This window comes from Mustela putorius, unplaced genomic scaffold (genome assembly GCF_011764305.1).
Source record: "Mustela putorius furo isolate JIRA1106 unplaced genomic scaffold, ASM1176430v1.1 tig00003909_pilon_pilon_pilon, whole genome shotgun sequence".
Lineage (NCBI taxonomy): Eukaryota > Metazoa > Chordata > Mammalia > Carnivora > Mustelidae > Mustela > Mustela putorius.
The window spans coordinates 5,738,037-5,756,004 of record NW_025422057.1 but is presented as its reverse complement, the minus strand read 5'-3'; the positions used below and the strand labels follow the sequence as shown (position 1 = coordinate 5,756,004).

Genomic DNA, 17,968 nt, shown 5'->3' with positions numbered 1-17,968 from the left:
TACAAAGTTTTAAAAATCCAGGAGTATTTTCTTTATGATGGACACTTGTAAAATATAAGATGAAAAATTTTTAAGTAAAGAGATAGGAATAAATACACCAGAAAAACTCTAGCCAAAAGAAAATGGATATAATAATTTGGAGTACATAATGTGGTATATAGCAAATTATCTTAGACAAATCTAAGGTTGTACATGTTGAATGGATGCAACCAACTAATCTCAAAATGAATAATGCAAAAACTGACAGAATTACAAGGAGAAATGGAAAACCCATGACTCCATTAGATTCTTAAAACCTCTCTTAGAAGCAGAAATACTGAACAAAAACTATTTGTCATAATATGATGTGACATCAGCTAATAAGCTAACCTAATTTACATATCTAGAACCCTATACCCAATACATTAAATACATTATTTTCAAACACATACGTAATTTTTACAAAAATTAACCATACATGAGCTCATAAAGAAAACCTTAAATGGATGAGAGTAAATAGGACACAGATGACTTTTTCTGACATAAGCGCAATAAAATCAGATACCAATAGCAAAAAAACTACCCTTCCTCCAGCATTTGAAAGGTAAAACACACACAGACCAATCAAAAGATATATCTAAATAACTTAGTAATAAAAAACAGACACAAGGCACCTGGATAGTTCAGATGGTTAAGCATCTGCCTTTGGCTGAGGTCATGATCCCAGGGTCCTGGGATCTAGCCCCATGTCAGGCCCCCTGCTCAGCAGAGAGTCTGCTTCTCCCTTTGCTTCTCCTCTCACCCCCTGCTCATGTTTGCATGAGCTCTCACTCCAAATGAATAAATAAAATCTTCAAAAAAAAAAAAAGACACAAAAACAAAACCCCATAATACAAATTACAGACTATTTGGGATGGAATGATAACACAAAACTGGAAGCAAAATGTGTGCAACAGTGAAAGGAGTAATCAGAGAGGGTGCTTTCACCCTTTGTGACTATAACATTAGAGGATGCCTGAAGATGGAAGAGCTAAGCTTGTAATAGAAGTAAGAAACAGGACAGTATAAACTCCAAGAAAGTAGAAGAAAAGGACAAGGATTTCATGAAATGGAAAACAAAACAAAAGAGATCTACGAAAGAAGAAGTCAACTCAAATTTCTCATGAAAAAGCACCACACCCTGGTATGAAGTGCCAGAATCTATTAAACAAAAAATCACCTCATATACCTACAGCTGTCCTAGGAATCAAAAAAGAAGCAGCACCCTAGCTCCCTTTCTGAGGCTAACAGTAAAGCTCTGAAATGAAAATAAAACAGACATTTAGAGAAAGGAAAATTAGAGTCTAAAGTTGGTCATGAGCATTGCCCTAGAGTGGCTAAAGTATCAATAAAATCAATAAGTGGAATTCAACATTATATTTTAAAAATGCACCCAAATCACAGAGGATTTATCCTAGCCATTCAAGGATGGTTTAACAATATAAAATCTATTAACACAATACATTACACTAATAACAGAAGAAAGAGGGGGAAAACAACAACACATGAAAAAGTGTTCTATCCAAAAATGTTTAGGAAAAGCTTAAAAAAAAATTAAACAACCATATATATATGTTAAAAAGAAAACAGTTTAGTAAACCAGCAATACAGGGAAATGTTCTTAACATGATAAAACATATCTAACAAAATTTTACAATGACCACCATAATTGTGAAAAGCTAGTTATTCTCACTGAAGTTGAGGAAAAAAACCCAGGGATACTTCAGTCACCATTTTTGTTTATCACTGTAATGAAGGGGCTAACCAATGAAAGAAGAAAAATAAGAGGGATAGAATGAATAAGAACTGTAAAGAAAAAAAAAAACAGAACTTACTATTATTTTCTGGTGGTAATTCTTTTAGAATTTCTATGAAACCAATTTACAAACTATCAGAATAAAAATCAAGCAAATTTACTGAAATCAAAAACAAAGCACAAAAATCAGTAATATTTATTTACACTGAACAGAAAACATCTATGACAACCTTTTTAAAAAAAGACATAATTCCACAAGTAAAACAAAAATAGCCATAAGCTCGTATTTGTAGAAGCTGAGAAATAGACACATACAAATACATTTGTATGTGTTTTAAATTTTCCATACTAAAAAGTGAAAACCTAAAAATAAAAACAATGATAACATTCAGAATAACAAATCTATTAGGTATCTAGGGTACCTCAAAATATATCTTACAGAGATGTGCAGGAGCTTAAAGAAGAAAATGATTTAAAATTTACTGAATAACATTAAAAAACAATGAATAAGGAAGTGACCAGGGATGCCTGGGTGGCTCAGTTGGTTAAGCATCAGCCTTTGGCTCAGGTCACAATTCCAGGGTCCTCGGGATCAAGTCCTGCATTAGGCTCCTTGCTCAGGGAGCCTGCTTCTCCCTCTGGCTGCTACTCCCCCTGCTTGTGTTCATGTGCTCTTTCTTTCTCTGACAAATAAATAAATAAAAATATTAAAAAAAAAAAACTGCCCATATTCATAAAGCAAAGCTTCGATGTCGTGAGTTAGTCAATTCTCCCTCAAATTAATCTGTAAGTCCCCAGAGGGTATCTTGCAGAAATTATCAAGATTATTCTAAAGTTCATATAAAATATTAATGTTTCAAGAATAGTCCAGAGAACTATCAAGTAGAGTTGGAAGAGTAAGAGGGGAAATTAATGTTCTTTGAGCATTTAGCACGAGCTGTCCAATACTTTCCATGCATTATCTCATTTACTCCTCCTTGCACTCCTGTGGGGGCAGATACTTTATTGTCACCATTTCAAAGAAGGAAAAACTGGGGGAAAAAACTTGTACGATTTGTGCAAGGTTTAGAATGATCAATCTTCATGGTTTGCCCAGTACCAAGGGTTTCCTGCAACATGGGATTCAATGTGCTAAAACTGGGAAATTCCTGACAACATAGGATATTGACCACCTTCTCAAGGTCACATGTCTGTTAACTGGATGGCAGAACTGATATGTAAACACTCACAAGCTGACCTCAGTGTCTGCCCTCTACACCACCATGTGCCAACCAATCTAAATACTTAGGACTGATTACAAAGTTTATGGGAGCCTGAACACAGGAGGATGCTGGAAATAGGATAAATAAATGTTCAACAGAACAAGGAACCCAGAAGCATATCTGTCTATACTTGGTATTTATCAGAAAGGAGAAAGGAGTCAATAAATTTTAACCCAGATGATTAGTTATCCTACCAATATGTGAAAAAAATAGATGCTGACTTCATATGACAAATAAAAAAATAAAGTCTAGTCATACTAAAAGTGAACACTGAAAAGTTAAAATTTAAAATAAATAATTCTTCTTCTCCTCTTTCTCCTTCTCCTTCCTCTTCTTTTAAGTAGGCTCCATACCCAGCATGGAACCCAATGTGGGGCATGAACTCCCAACTCTGAGACTGAGACCTGAGCTGAAATCAAGAGTCTGGCACTTAACTGATTGAGCCACTCAGGTGCCCCTAGAAGAAATTATTTTAAAATCTCTGTTGGAGCTTAGGAAAGAGAAAAATGTTCAACCAGACCTAGAAAAGTGAGCAAATGATAAGACTAAATAACTCAAAGAAGAAACAATATGGACACACAAAAAGAGTCAGAGTCTCTAGCAATCAGGATATTGACAATAAAAGTAATGAAATAGTTCACATCCAGCTTGTCAACATTTAAAAGTCTGAAATTGCCAGGTATTTGCAGAAAGGTAACAAGAACTTTCTAACAAGGAGGCATGTCAATTGGTACAACCAATTTAGAAAATAATGGAGCAAAACACGTAAAAATGGAAAATTGTACATATTGCCCAATTCATTTGTAATAGATTCCCTAGAACTCGCGCCTGTATTAAGGAGACAAGTGGAAGTATCCCTGCTCCACTGCAGTATCAGAAGTTGGAGAAAACAGATTTATCAATAGGAATGCGCAATGTATGGCTCATTCAATTAAAAGGAATGAAGAAAGCACATGTATGAACATGAACAAGACTTTAAAAATACTGATTTAAAAACAAAGTTGCAGAAGGCAATTGTATACAGTAGGGTACCGTTCGCATAATATTTAAATACAAAAAATACTGAATATTGATTAGAGATGGGTAGCAGATGAGACTGCCCAATTTTTTAGGCACTCATCTAGAAGCTAAGCTCTGAATATAGACTTGGGAGGACATAAAATTTTAAAAGATAAAAAATGTCAATATGATGCTGAGTTATTCAGGTTCTCCATCCTATCTGTCAGTTGGAGGCAAGGTATATTGGGCATTAACACACAAGGATGCAGAAGGAAAAATGAGCTGGAAGAAGTACGAAGACTGAAATGGCAGCCTGTCAGACAGCATGAATTTCAATGGGCACATTTCAATTGGCAAAGCCTATTTGAACTGCACTGCCATTCTGCTTAAAACTAAGCTCAATTATAATCTCATTGCTCTCGATGTTATAAATTATGGCAAAGACAGAGTGCAGAGCACATGGACTACAAAATGTTCCCCGAGGCTAGGTTAAGACCTAGTCTCCATCATGAGACAGCCCCAACACTGCCCTACATTGGCAACTTAGCAGATACTCACCATCTGCCACCATGGTTTCCTCCTCTGTAGATCGAGGATAATAGCACGACCCGCTGCAAGACACTCATGAGATGGTGGGAGCAAAGAGCTTAGAACTGCCCCTGGCACCAACGCACGCAGTAAATGCCTTTTTAAGTAAGTCTGTGCCGGTATAAACACTTTGGGTTTAATAAAATACTAAACAGACACATAAAGAAAGAGCTACTTGAAATGCATAGAAACTATTTCTTGAAACATTCTGTCTAGATCATATCAACTTCACTTTCTCAATCCCAGGGAGTTGATAATTAAAGAATTGTACATACCACAGAGTTGTTTAATACAGATCTCAGTGGGTACACAGCCAAAGGGCTACAGTGCTGGCCATTTGGTATACAAGAAACATCTGAAAATGTTTCTCACACCTGTCTTTATAAATCATAGATACCACAGGAACAGTTCGGCTTAAAACGGCTCTTGGAACACAAAACAAAACAAAACAAAAAAATTTTTTTTTCAATTGTAGTGAGTTCATTAAGGCGTCATCCATACCAGGAAGAAAGATGGTTAGCATCTTTACATGATGCAGCTGTATTGCTTTAAAAAAAATTCTTCACAGTTTCCACAGCTCCAACATCTATCTAATTAGGTATATATTGACTTCTGGCATTTGTAGATTTTAAAAGAAAGTTTTAAAACATTTAAAAATTGATGTAATTTTTGTTTCCACAAGGAAGGAACAGAAAGAGCCAAATGAGAAAGAAAGCAAGCATGTCTCTATGTAGGGAGTGGTAAGCCCAGAAGCACAGGCTGACTTCTTAACAGACATGGCAGACCCACAGGTGTTTACCTGCCCTCCCTCTTGAAACCCCACAACAGGAATAATAACAATAATTTTTAAAACAATACATTGGAGAGAGGATAACAGGTAAGGGAGAACAACAAAGCTTTCCAAGATGAAGGAGGATAGATGAGTGGTTCCTTACTTAGTGGAGAAGAAAGGGCTGGAACCCTGCTGCTTGGAGAGGAGGGAAGCTATCGAGAAGGGGAGATAGATGAGCAGAATATGAAAGTGCTTGGGAACAGGAGACACGAACACCACCTCTGACTGCTAATATAGGCTGAGCTGAAATATCATCCAAGAAGTTAGGAGCCCTAGATCCCTTGCAAAGACACCATGGTGAGGCGATGACCCCTCCCTCTCTGACAGATGAGGAGATGTATTTTCTGGAGACACTGAAGCAGAGAAGTTCCATGCTCAAGGACCTCAGGCTTAGCTGAGGGAGGGAGGAAAAGCAAGGTGCCAAATTAAAAACAAAAGGATGAATTAAAACAGAACAAACAAACAAGAAAAAGCAAAGCACACTTCAGAATGAGACATCCACTATAACCCTTTTCCCCTCTGCTCAGCTCACAGACCATCTAGTCAGGCTTCAATCTCCTCAGCAAGAGGATGCACAGTTCTCCTCTGGGAAAAATGGAGCAGCCTAAGAAAGAGGATATGGTCAGTGATTATGAAGGTCCCCGCAACAGAGCGGTGCTTTGGAAGCACACAGACCTTTCAATCTGCCTCTTAGTGTCTCATTATTAAACATAAACAACCAAAATTCAGAGATTATAACAAATGGGAGTAGGGAAGAATCTCAGGGCTAATGATGACCATGAAGTGAACAAAAAATGCTCAAAAAATAATTAAAATACTCTAAGAGTTCATCAGTATCTTATATTTTTTACACACAAAAAATAAAAACAACAGAACTACAAAAAAAAAAAGAAAAGAAAGGGAACATTCGTAGAACAGAAAACATCTGGAAGTTAACTGTCTGGTAGAAATGAATAACTCAATAGCAAGGTTGGAAAATGAAACTAAACTCTCAGAAAATAGAACAAAAATGCAGAGATGAAAAATAAATAAGGAGGTTAGAGAATATCTCCAGGAGAGTGGGACAGACATTCAGCTGATAGCAGTTTCATAGAAAGCATGACAAAAAAACCAGGAAGGAAGAAATACTACAAGAAAATGGACTAGAATTCCACAGCATGAATTTTCAAACCGAAAGGGCCATAGAGTTCCCACCATGATAACTGATAAGAACTTAAAGTGAATCATCATGACACGTAAAAATACTAGGAGTAAAAATATGATAATAGCTTCCATGGGGGAAAAAATAGTCTACATTGAAAGGACTGACAGAGTGCTATCGAGTTCTCAAGCAGCAAGGGGCACACAGATAGTAAGGGAATATCTTATCAAACCCTGAGGAAATGGGACTTCTGCCTTGGGATTTTATACCTAAACAAACTAGCAGTCAAGCGTGGAACATATACCCAGATTTTTACGCAATGTCTGGCAGGCACACATTCTGACCTTCCTTACAGAATCTGTTTTGTTTAAAATACCAATGTGCACAGCTAAAAATATGTACTTTTCTATTTTCCCATGTAGTTAGCAGTGGTCCCGTGTCTCAGGCTGATTAACAGAAAATCTGCTACAAAGGTTTCTGGAAGTAATCATATTTTCCTCTTAAAAGAGATTTGGCTGTCTCTGCTCTTCACCTCTTCTGCCTTATTATGCCTAGAATTCAGGTACAAAGCTAAAAGGTAGAGCATATGTCATGACATCAGGGGCCAGAAACATAAAGGCAAAAGCCAACATGTAAAGATACCAGTTACAAACAAAAGTAAAATCCTGGGTCCCTGATGGTCTCATGGACCCACTACACCAGCTACTACATGGCTTATTTCACAACTGCAGGTTGTATAAAGATAAAGAAAAAAAAAATCTGTAGTCAGGTTTTCTGTTATTTGCTGCTGAATATTCCTAGCAAGTTATCAAGTGGTTTTACCTCCCATGCACCCTTCCTCAGGAAGTTACTAGAAATGTGCTCCACAAAAATAAGGAACTAAAGTAAGAAAGAGAAAGTTACAGTGCTCAGAAAACAGGTGATCCCAGAGAGGAAGGATACAAAATGAATTGCAAGTATCTTAGTAATAAGGGTAGTCTTGAGACCACAGCTGTTACTGTATCCTAAAAAGTAAGTAGTTTATATTGGAACAAAAGGATAACACGCTCCAGGAGAGAGAACACTAAATATTAATAAATAATGGATAGATTACCTGATGTGTTTGATCATGTTGAAAGGAATTTAACAGTTCTCCCAGATAGTCTGGAAGGTAGAGATTGGTACACAGGAAATAAAGGGGGGGGGAGGCCTTAAAAAAAAAAAAAAGCAATTATTAACTCTAGGAAAAACAAAAAGTTGCAAGAGGTATGAAATGGAATCATAGAACACTGTGTGGCTCGACTGTGAACAATATTTGCAAAGTCTTTATAGTATAAACATTGAATTGTTTTTTAGAAATTATGGCACCACTATACTGGAAAGTTGGAGAGAAGAGAGGCCAGTGTGGCTGAAGTAGAATGAGCAAGTGGGGGAATGGTAAGAAAGGAGATCATAGAAGAAAACAGGGATGAAGTTATCTAGAAGTTTGAATTTTCTTTCCTAAGAGCCATAGAAAGCCACTGGAGAGTTTTAAACAGGAAACCAGCATGATCCAACTCATGATTGAAAATGATGACTTTGGCTGTAGTATTGGGAAGAATACAGTGTGCAGGAGGAGGGGGGAGAGCCAGTGGGCCGGTTAGGAGGCTACTCTAGCAGGGATATCAAGCTTCTAGGGAAGAGAGAAAAATAAATTAAAAAGGAGGGCTAGGTTGGAGAAGGCATACTTCAAAATGGTGGGAAGAGGGCAGATGGGAATACATCTTGGAGGTTGGTGGTGTTTAGAGAGAAAGGGATGACTTTCTATGTTAGCATGAGACATCTGGAGAGACAGAGGGTGTTATTACTGAGTTGGGAAGACTGGAGGAGGAAGGATTGAAGAGTAGAGGGGTTGGTGTCTAGGGTGCTGTTTTGGACCTGTTAGGTACCAAGTAGGCAACCACTTTGGGTCAGAGGGGTAAAACACAGGGAGAAAACCCCAGGATATACTCTGCCTTCAACAAGTTTAATTCCTCCTTTTCTCTTGCCAACACAAAGACACGTTTTATCATACGCTTGGGTTTTTAAGCAACTTCAATGCTATGATTTGGGGCACTGATTGATTTAAGAATTGATACTGAGAATCCAAAGATAAGCAGTGAATGCTGGGATATCACAACCTATCCCCATACAAAATGTTTAGGTCTAACTGGTTTTCTGTTGGAGCCAGATCTACCCCTAGGAAAATCTCTCTCCACCAAAAGTCCCCTACTCCAAGAATAATTTCCATTAACTTGATTTACTAAACGTTTTCTTATAAAACAAAGAATTAATATTCTCCATGCTCAAGGGACTTCTATGGTATAGAGCATATACCAAGTTAAGGACCACCACAGGCACACTTTGAGATTGTTTGAGTTTTTAAAAGTTCCTTCTCAATAAACATTCAAAAAGACCAATTTGTACAAAAGTCTTTCAAAAGCACTTTTGACTACTATTTTTTTTTTTTTTTTACTACTATCAACGCAGGTCTTTCAACAGTCAGCAGTATTCTTTCTTGGCTTCCCCATTGTTTTTCACTGCTTTGTGCGATGCTTTAATTTAATCATTAATTCCCCAATTGGTCTTCATTGTTGTGTGGATTTTAACAAGAGCTGGGTTTTAGCCACATTACAGTAGACGTGGTGGGGGTGGAGGGTAGCAGTGGCAATTGCAAAATAAAACGTACCATAAAGTGGTAACGGCTCATGATTGAGGCCAGTTGTTGAAAAATAAATGCCTGTTACAGAGAACCATAGAAATTTAGAGTTGGGAGGCCAAGGCAAGCCATTCATTGGTAGGCTGACAGCGCCTCTAGCGGCAGAAAGACCGCGTTGACGGCGTCCTGGGGAAGCTTCTGAATTTTTAAAAAGGCACCTGCTGGGTGAGTCCTCATTATGCAAAAAACAAAAGCTCCACAGGTGCCCAATTTGAAGGGGATACGACTTGAGGAAATCTAGACCCATAAAACAGCTATAATACCTACATTTCAGTTTAACTTTGAAATGAGTTGTCACTTTACACAGGTTGATTTAAGGATTATTTATAGCCGAGAAACGACGAAGTGGCGGGAGGCGGAAAAATTCTGCTCAAGCTTGGCCGCCACACACAACGAGGGAGCGATCCGGAATAGAAAGAAGAAAAAAAAAAAAAGAAAGTGGGGAAGAAAACTAAAGAAGTAGGTGAAGAGTCCATTTTTTCAAAAAATGGAGACCGCTGGGGAACGCAGCAGGCGCACCTGTGCAGGAGCGGACCGCTCACCTGTGTGGTTACGGGGTCTCCTTCAAGTCCGTGGGGGAGGCGCGGTGGGAAGGAAACTTCCTGCAGGGCTGCCCCAGGACTGGGAAGTGGGGAGTGGATTCGCTAAGGAGGGTGTCAGGAAGAGGACCCGACGCACACTTGTAACTGTCAAGGCTTGGACACCGTGGCGAAGGACACCCGAGAGGGGAGGGGACCCGAGGCTGTGCCGTCCGGGCTACGCGCCGGCGTCTTGCGGGCCCCGGGCCAAGCGTTTCCTCCTCTCCTCCCCCCCCCCACCCCCCGGGAATTAGCACCTTAGGGAGGAGGGGCTCCCCCAGATGGTCCCCGCGCGCCGCCCCGCCCCGCCGCTCGCCGTCCCTCCGCACGAGGGGGGGACGAGGTGCCTGCGGCGCGAGGTGCCCCCGGGGGACGACCCCCAGCCCGCGGACGGCCCCGGGCTGCGGGCGGGAGAGGAGGGCCAGGGTCCGGCGGGGGAGCTGCCGGGGCTCGGCGACTTACCTCGGGCCGCGGGGGGCGACAGCAGAGCCCCGGCCAGGGCGAGCAGGAGGGCGCGGGCGGGGGGCGCGGGCGGGGGGCGCGCTGCCATGGTCGCCGGCCTTCGGTGCAGCAGCTCTCGGGGCCGGGCGGCGAGCGCTGCACCATCCCACGCGGGCGCCGAGCGGGGGCCGGGCGGCGCGACCCGGGGGACTTCCTGCCGCGGGGACTCAGCCCCGGAGCCCTCGCGCAGCGCCCGCGCCTCCGAGGAGCGAGTCTAGGCTTTCATTTTTTTTTGAAAAAGTTTCCCCCCGGTGTGTGCGTGTGTGCGCGCGCGCGCGGCGCTGGCACGAGCCAGCCTTGACCGTTGCAGTACAGGAGCGAACTGTCCGAGCTGGCCCGGGGACGAGGGAGAGCGTTCGGGAGAGAGGGCAGGCCTGTGAACTGGATCCACGGCCAGCAGTCGCCCTTCTCATTACCACGGAACAAATTATCGTCTCCCCCGCACCCCCGCCCGCCGGCGGCGTCCCGCGGGTCCTAGAGACCGCTCGGGGGGCCCCCGCCAGGGTCCCGCCCAGAGCCGGCGCTCGCCCACTCCCGGGGGTGGTGGGGTGAGGAGGGTAGGGGTGAGGGGGGCGGCTCGGTGTCGGGCGCCTCGCCGGCCGCGCGCCCCGGCGGCACAGACGTGGCTCGGTGGCGGCGCGGGCGCCCGGAGCGCACACATCCCCGCCCCGGGATGATGTGGCCGCGGGGCCCCGGGCGTCCGGCTGCCAAGAGCACACGCGGCTGCACGGTCCAGCTTTCCAGGCTGGGGCTGGAAATGATGACTCGGCTGCGCGCTCCCCGGCTCGCCGGGGGCCCGCGCAACGCGGGTAGCAGGTCTGAAAGGCGGTCCGGCGCCCGGGCGCGCGTCCCCGGGCCTGTGCCCTCCGCCGCCACAAGGACACCTCGGGCCTCAGAGGGAAGCCTGGACTCGCAGGCACGCGACGACGTCTGGGCAGGACGTGTTTGATGTGCTGCTTTGGGGTGTACGTTGCTAGGTTGGCTCGCGTTTCTTTCCCTGTGTACGCGAGGCATGGGACCCAGGAGAGGGTGTACTTTCCCGGTCATGAGAAGCATCTGAGTGCGTCTGTTGGAAATGCAGGTTCCCGGGCGCCCCTCCCTGTGGCTGGAGACTCCGCGGGGGCCTTGCCTTAGTTGAGTCCTAGTTCTTGGTGGCTTCCGCCCTTCCCGCCAGAGAGCCTGGCAGAGCCATGATGTCCGTTTTGATAACAGGACTTGTCGCCCTCTCCAAGACCCTGGGGATTGACAGCGACGCAGCTACGGTCACTGAAGGAGCGGGGTGTATTAAAGACGGTGGCCAACACCCACCAAACACGGAATTCTGCCCTGTGACTTCTCACCAGGTCCTGACACAGCCCGCATTCCGCGGGCCAGTGAACCAGTGTGTGAGAAAACTCCCATTACCGGCTTCTGCTACGTCCAGGAAAGCGCCTTTTCTAGCCCCCCCACCCCACCCCGGGTTTTGCAAACTTCTCAAGAACTAGGACAACCCTCTCACAGAAGTATGGGCATTTAAAAACTAAAAGCCCTGAAAGCCAGAGGCACTGGCCAAAGGCCCCACCTTCTCTGGGCCAGAGCACCCCAACACTCCATCCGGAAACAAGGTCTGGGTGTGAGCCCCAGTTTAAATCCGGCCCTGTGTACCCCGTCACTCCTCTGCCTGGCCTTTCTCCATTCCTTCATTCCTTCCTCAATCAACAATTAGCAACGCTGTGTGAGGGCCTTGGGAAACCAAACGAAAGAGAAGAGCCTTTGCTTTCAAAGTCTTTCCTGTCTTGTAGGACAAACTGGTAAATCAGGCCTGTTGAACAGGGTGATTGGTTACTGAACCTACTTAATAATCACTGCGTTGCTAGTTACCTACCACATTATTTACTATGGGACTTCATAGGATCGCAGTATTGTACTAAAGTAATGTAGCCAGTGCATTATTTCCATTTAAAATCCTGAATATACAGATGAGGAAACCAGTGTCTAAAGGTTAAGAGGCTTCCCCATGGCCACAGGGCAGAGGAGCAGGTCAGAGCCCACACCAGATCTTAGCAAACGCAGCCTGTGTCTTTAACTCTTGACTTCTAAGCTTCAGGTTCAGCATCTGTTAAGTGAAAGTAAAAGACAAACCTCCCAGATGGCAGAGACCATTAAATAAGCTAATACAGTGCCCCGCCCCCAACCCACGGGATTCCCAACCATTTGTTAAGAATTCAAATCCCCTGGTATTTGCACCGGACATTATTATTAGGAAGGTCTGGGAAGTCTCAACAAGTACTCAAGTGGTTCTTATACTTTGGTTCCCAGAACATTCAGCAACACTGTGCAGAGGAATTAAAAAATTGTTTCCTTTGAACTCAGTGGGACAGACTAGTTTGGAGATGAGTCTAGCTGCTGGCCTCTTGAATCTCTCTGACTAGGCAAATTTTTTACTCATAATGGACCTCATATGTGCTATACACTGGGCTGGGGGCTTTCCCTACTTTCTCATCTGATGATCCATTTCTTTTTGCTCTTCTATATTCAGCTGTTACTTTTGACTATGGAAGTCCAGTTTTTTTGTTTGTTTGTTTGCTTTTTAACCTAAAAGCTGCAAGGCTCTTTCCAAAGGATTAAATGTACCTCAAGATTGTCCTTGGTTTGTTTTTGACTGAAAGAAAACAGCCAATGCAGGAGGGAAAAAATAAGGCAGGAAAGAAAATCCTAGCCACCGTCCTGGTGCCTCAACCATTTAACTCCCCATCTCTGTGAAGCAAGGAGTCAGGACTGACAGTCTGTCCATAAAGACTTCATGCTCAACCATAACAGACGGCCAGGCAGAGACAATCTTCCATCCGGCAGATGGTTGGCCTTTGGACGGGAGCTCTGCCTCCTCGTGCACAGGAAATGGAAGCTAACATGGCATTCAATACTGGATTGTTAGGTCATGGTATGGGGTCAGAGGCCAGGATCTGCTCATTAAAATTTCAGATAGATGGCTTGTTGTCCCTTCCTTTCCAGAAGAATTGACCTTTGCGATACGGTTTCCTGTGGGCTATTTTTGCTGAACAGCCTGGGCATTCATGAGCAGGGCACTTACTGCTCAGCCCAGCTCACATTTCCATCAAGCCACTTTGAGGACAAGCCGATGAGAAATGGAGGCAGATTTTCCTAAGTTGGGATTTTACAGGTAGCCGCTCCTGACTTCTGGAATGGGTCAGCCTCTCTGCAGCTTGACCCTCGATGGAGCTTCAGACACAGGCTCATGGAACAGCTTTTCTCTATCTAAGCAAGGCTCGCTGTAAAAGTCAACAAACACAATCGCCTGCTCCATGATGAAGATTCATGGAAATCTTTTTAATTCCATCTCTTGGGGGGCTTGAAACTCATGACCCACTCAGTCCTTGATAACATGGATTCCATTTTCTTTTCACAGATCTCACTTCCAGAATCCGTGCTTCACTTCATGAGGTTTCTCAGTACTCACTTCAAGGGCACCCAAAGAAGAAGAATGCTTTGGGGGAATCAGGGGCTCATGGGTGCTCCGGATCAGAAGGGACATGAAGATCATTTAGACCATCTCCCTCCAACCCCATCTATACTCACCTGTGGCTCCCTATCAACTGACCATCCCATATCTCTTTGTATACCTACTGTGATGGGGAACTCCTTACTCAAGAGAGCCCATTCTTAAGTGTCCCAGGGGACTGACAATACCCAGGAGGAACAGAGAGCCACCCCACAGCCAGAATGCCAGTCACAGAGATAGCCCCACTGGCTGTACTTGCCTGTCTTTTGGGGCAGGCTGAATAAACAGGCAGTACTCCGAAAAAGGCAAACTGGGAATCTCAAAAACAAACATGAACTTACAAGAATGACCAAATATTTGAAGATCCTCCTTCATTCAAGAAATAAAGCTTAATCTCCTTCTCTTTTCGTGTTGGCTGGGCTGGGAGGCTCATTCTAATGAATAAAATATGGCCAAAGTCACCGTGAGTGAGCTCTGAGACTAAATCACGAAAGGCAGGAGTGACTCAGGTCACTCACTCTGAAGAAAACCAGCTGCCGTGAGGACGCTCCAGCAGTCTAATGGGGGTGGGCGGAGGTGGGACGTGGAGGTCTGCTGCCATCAGCCATGGGAGTGAGCCGTCTTGGAAGCAGAGCTGCCCACCCAGTCAAGGTTTGGCAGCCCCGGGAAGAGACCCCATGGCCAACCCACCCAGCAAGGCTGCTCCCTAATTCCTCACCCACAGAAACTGCATGAAATGATATTTATTGTTTTGAGCCACTGATCTGTGGGGTAATTTTTACACAGTATTAGATAACTAATGCACTTAACAAAGCAAACATCCTATTTCCACCGGAAAGTTTCCAAGGAGTCTAATATCAAGGCCACCTGCCTTCTTGTGTGAACTCCGAATATAAGTTATAAATGGAGGGGGGGCACCTGGTGGCTCAGTCGGTTGGGCATCTGACTCTTGGTTTCGGCTCAAGCCATGATCTCAGAGTCGTGGATCAAGCCCCATGTCCAGCTCTGTACTAGGCACAAAGTTTGCTGAAGTTTCTCTCTCCCTCTCCCTCTGTCCCTCCCCTGCTCTAGCTCTATCAACAAATAAAATCTTAAAAAAAAAAAAACAAAAAACTTATAGGTAGATGGCCACAGGCCTCAGCTACGTACCAGCCTAATTATCAGCAGTATCCTCCACTCACTGTCACAAGCATCACGGTTTCTGAACAAATTGGACCACTATCCTATCTGCAAGTTACCATCTTTTGTGTCGTGTTAGGGGGCAGAAGGAGGAGGCCAGCCCTCAAGCTTGGTTCTACATCTTGACCCAGTTCCTCCTATGACTCTGGTTGAACATGGGACTGAACGTACGGTCCTGGATAGCACAGTGCAAGCAAACTGTCTAGGGACATGGACTTGCACGCGCTTTCTGTGAGTCTTTTCACTCCTCCAGCGAGCCAGTCACGCAGCGATCTGATCTAAACTGCCACTTCCGGACACGGTGATACATTTTTCACCAGCTGCCAAAGAACCCACAGGCATTTGCTGTGGACTGTATCTTGAACACATCAAAGCAAAAATGTGATTAAAGGCCATGCTTGTCCTTGGACGGAGGGACCCACCAGAAGCAAAGATGCTCCCATCTGGCAAGGCCAGCCGCTCCCTCCTTGGAGTCCTGCTCCAAAAAGAGGCGCGGGCTCCCAGCAGCCGGGAGAGCTAGGATGGGCGGGACCTCTGGGGGGGAGCCAGGCCCTCCCTATGTACTGGCCTGGTCCCGAGCAGCTCTCCTCCCGCAGAGCGGCCAACCCTATTTGGCAATAACCCCAGGGAAGGCCACTCCAAGAGGTGCGTATGTTTTTGAAACTCCTTCTTCACCTGATCTCTCTGGCGGCGAATTGGGCCGTTTGCGTCGTCTTCTGCACTCGTGACATTACGAAGTCACCAGACTCTGCGCCCTCTCTATGTACTTGAATGCGGGCCCCATTTCGTCTTTACTGTCTTAGGCAAATCAACCCCAATTTCTTTAACTCGTCTCCTGGGTCCTATTCTTGCTCTCTTTAATCATGTTTTTTGCTTTCCTTTGGACCCTCTCCAGTTTCCTGATTTCTCTTAAACTGTAGAGGCAAAATGTGGCTGGAGAGCTCCCAGAAGGGTCTGCACGGGGCCACGGGGAGGAGAGGCTGCTTTATTGCCTCGGCTTTACGGGCAGTGGGGTCTCTCTCTGCAGCTGAAACTCTTAACTCCTCTTGGGGGCCTGACTACGTTCTCCTTCGGGCGTGAGGAACAGTTCTGGGTGGTTCTGGGCAGGTGGGCTGCTCTGACCTGGGAGCGCCCGGCCCTCCATCCCATCACGGCCCGGCCTCGCTGGCAACACACGCAGTCCTCCTTCGCGGCACGTCCTCAGCCCGCTCCCTGGATCTCAGGGTCTCGGCTTCTTTGAGGGACACTTTTAGGCAGGTCTCCTTTCTCCTCTTTCTCCCCTCACAGGACTCAGGCAGAAAAGCCAACTCAGATTTCTAGGGCCTGGGGGTCCCGCGCCGAGATCTGGTCTAGAATGTGATGGAGATTTGGTTTTGTAGCAGGGACCAAACATTTGACCCTTGTTGTCATCACCACCACATCCTGGCCCAGCAGAGCCCTGGCTGCCCTAAGCCTCCCAACACCTATCCGTGGGAAGGGGCTTCCCGCCCCCCATCTCCCTGGGTAGAAATACCCACAGCGTTCCTTTCCCGGCATAGTCTTAGGCAACATTCCCCAAGGAGTTTCAGCTTTCTTTGTCCTAGACTGAGCTGGAACATAAGAAATTGAGCACTCACCCCCAGAGCCCCTCTGTGCCCTGCTGGAGGTGAGGAACCGACGACCGCCCCTGTTCTCCCGACCCCGCTCCCCTGTGATGCAGAGTGTGGATCGGAGCCTGCCTCAAGTTACCATTAACGGACAGCCTCGTCCTGAATCTGCCCGCTGCGCCCCAGGCCTCTGCGATCTCATCAACCCTGCGAATCCTGTCCATTCCCTCTTTTGAAGGAGATGGAGGGTCTGAGGAGTGACTTGGTCACAGACTTCCATGAGGTGAGCTCAGGTCATCTGACTCCAAAGCTCCCCCATGTCATTTCCTCCATGAGGTGAGCTCAGGTCGTCTGACTCCAAAGCTCCCCCATGTCATTTCCTCCCTGGCGACCCCTTCCTCTCTCTCCCTTGACCCTGTGCTTGCAATTCATAAATCCCATCTCCTCGGCCTCAGGAATGGCTCCTGACTCTGCCTCCTCCCCCACTGCTCCAGCGGCAGGCCTGGGCCACCATGACGCCTCCCCTCGGTGACAGTCACAGGCCCTTGGACCTTGTGTGGCTCCCATTCCAGCTACTGCTATTGCAACAGCACTTTGAAAATGAAAACCTGCCAAATCTTCGCTAAATCCTCATGGCCTTTCGTGATACACGGATTCTCCTTCATGGGATCCACAAGGCCATTTGGAACCGACCAAAACCAACGTCCCCAATCTCATCTCTCACCTCCTCTCCCCCCGCATGTACAACCCCATCCTTTAGCCACATGGGACCGCTCGACATTTGCAAAGTGTCCAATGCTTTGCCATTTTTCCATGCTTCTCTTAGCATCGAATGCCCTTCTCCTCCTTTCTGACCTGCCTCCAAAGCCCAGAGGGACACCATTTCCTCCCCATGGCTTTTTCTACGACGCCAGACAAACTGGAGACTTCTGTTCACTTGCACAGTTCTGTGCCTCCAGGGCTGGTATGGGGGGTTACCGCTTTGTACTCCGAGGATCGGTGTGTGAGCCTGCCTGCCTAACTCTACAGGGAGCCCCTTGGAAGCTGGGTCCCTTGACCTATTATATCTGATATGCCCGTGACTAGCCCAGAGCCTGGCAAAAAGAAGGGACAGCAATTTCTGGTTCCGGGGATAAACGAACCAATGTGTTCCTATTCCCACTTGGGTCTTTAAAACTTTTTCTCTCCACACAGCCTTCCAATATGGGCTCAAGGATAGTGATTCCATGTGAGCATATGTATTGCTGAGGTCCAAGAAGATAAGTAGGCAATATTTCATTTCTCTCCCAGACCACTCCCCCAATAACCTCTGT

At 45.6% G+C, this 17,968-nt stretch overlaps 1 protein-coding gene across 1 annotated transcript in view; it reads right to left on the bottom strand.

Annotated features, from left to right (window-relative positions):
- ADAM12 (ADAM metallopeptidase domain 12) overlaps positions 1–11,054 on the bottom strand; it is a 337,607-nt gene extending 326,553 nt beyond the window's left edge. Inside the window, exon 1 of the mRNA XM_045068602.1 lies at positions 10,353–11,054. Within this exon, the coding sequence (XP_044924537.1) occupies positions 10,353–10,440 (88 nt within the window). The 5' untranslated portion in view covers positions 10,441–11,054. The remainder of the gene's footprint in view (positions 1–10,352) is intronic.
- Between the last annotated feature and the right edge of the window lie 6,914 nt (positions 11,055–17,968).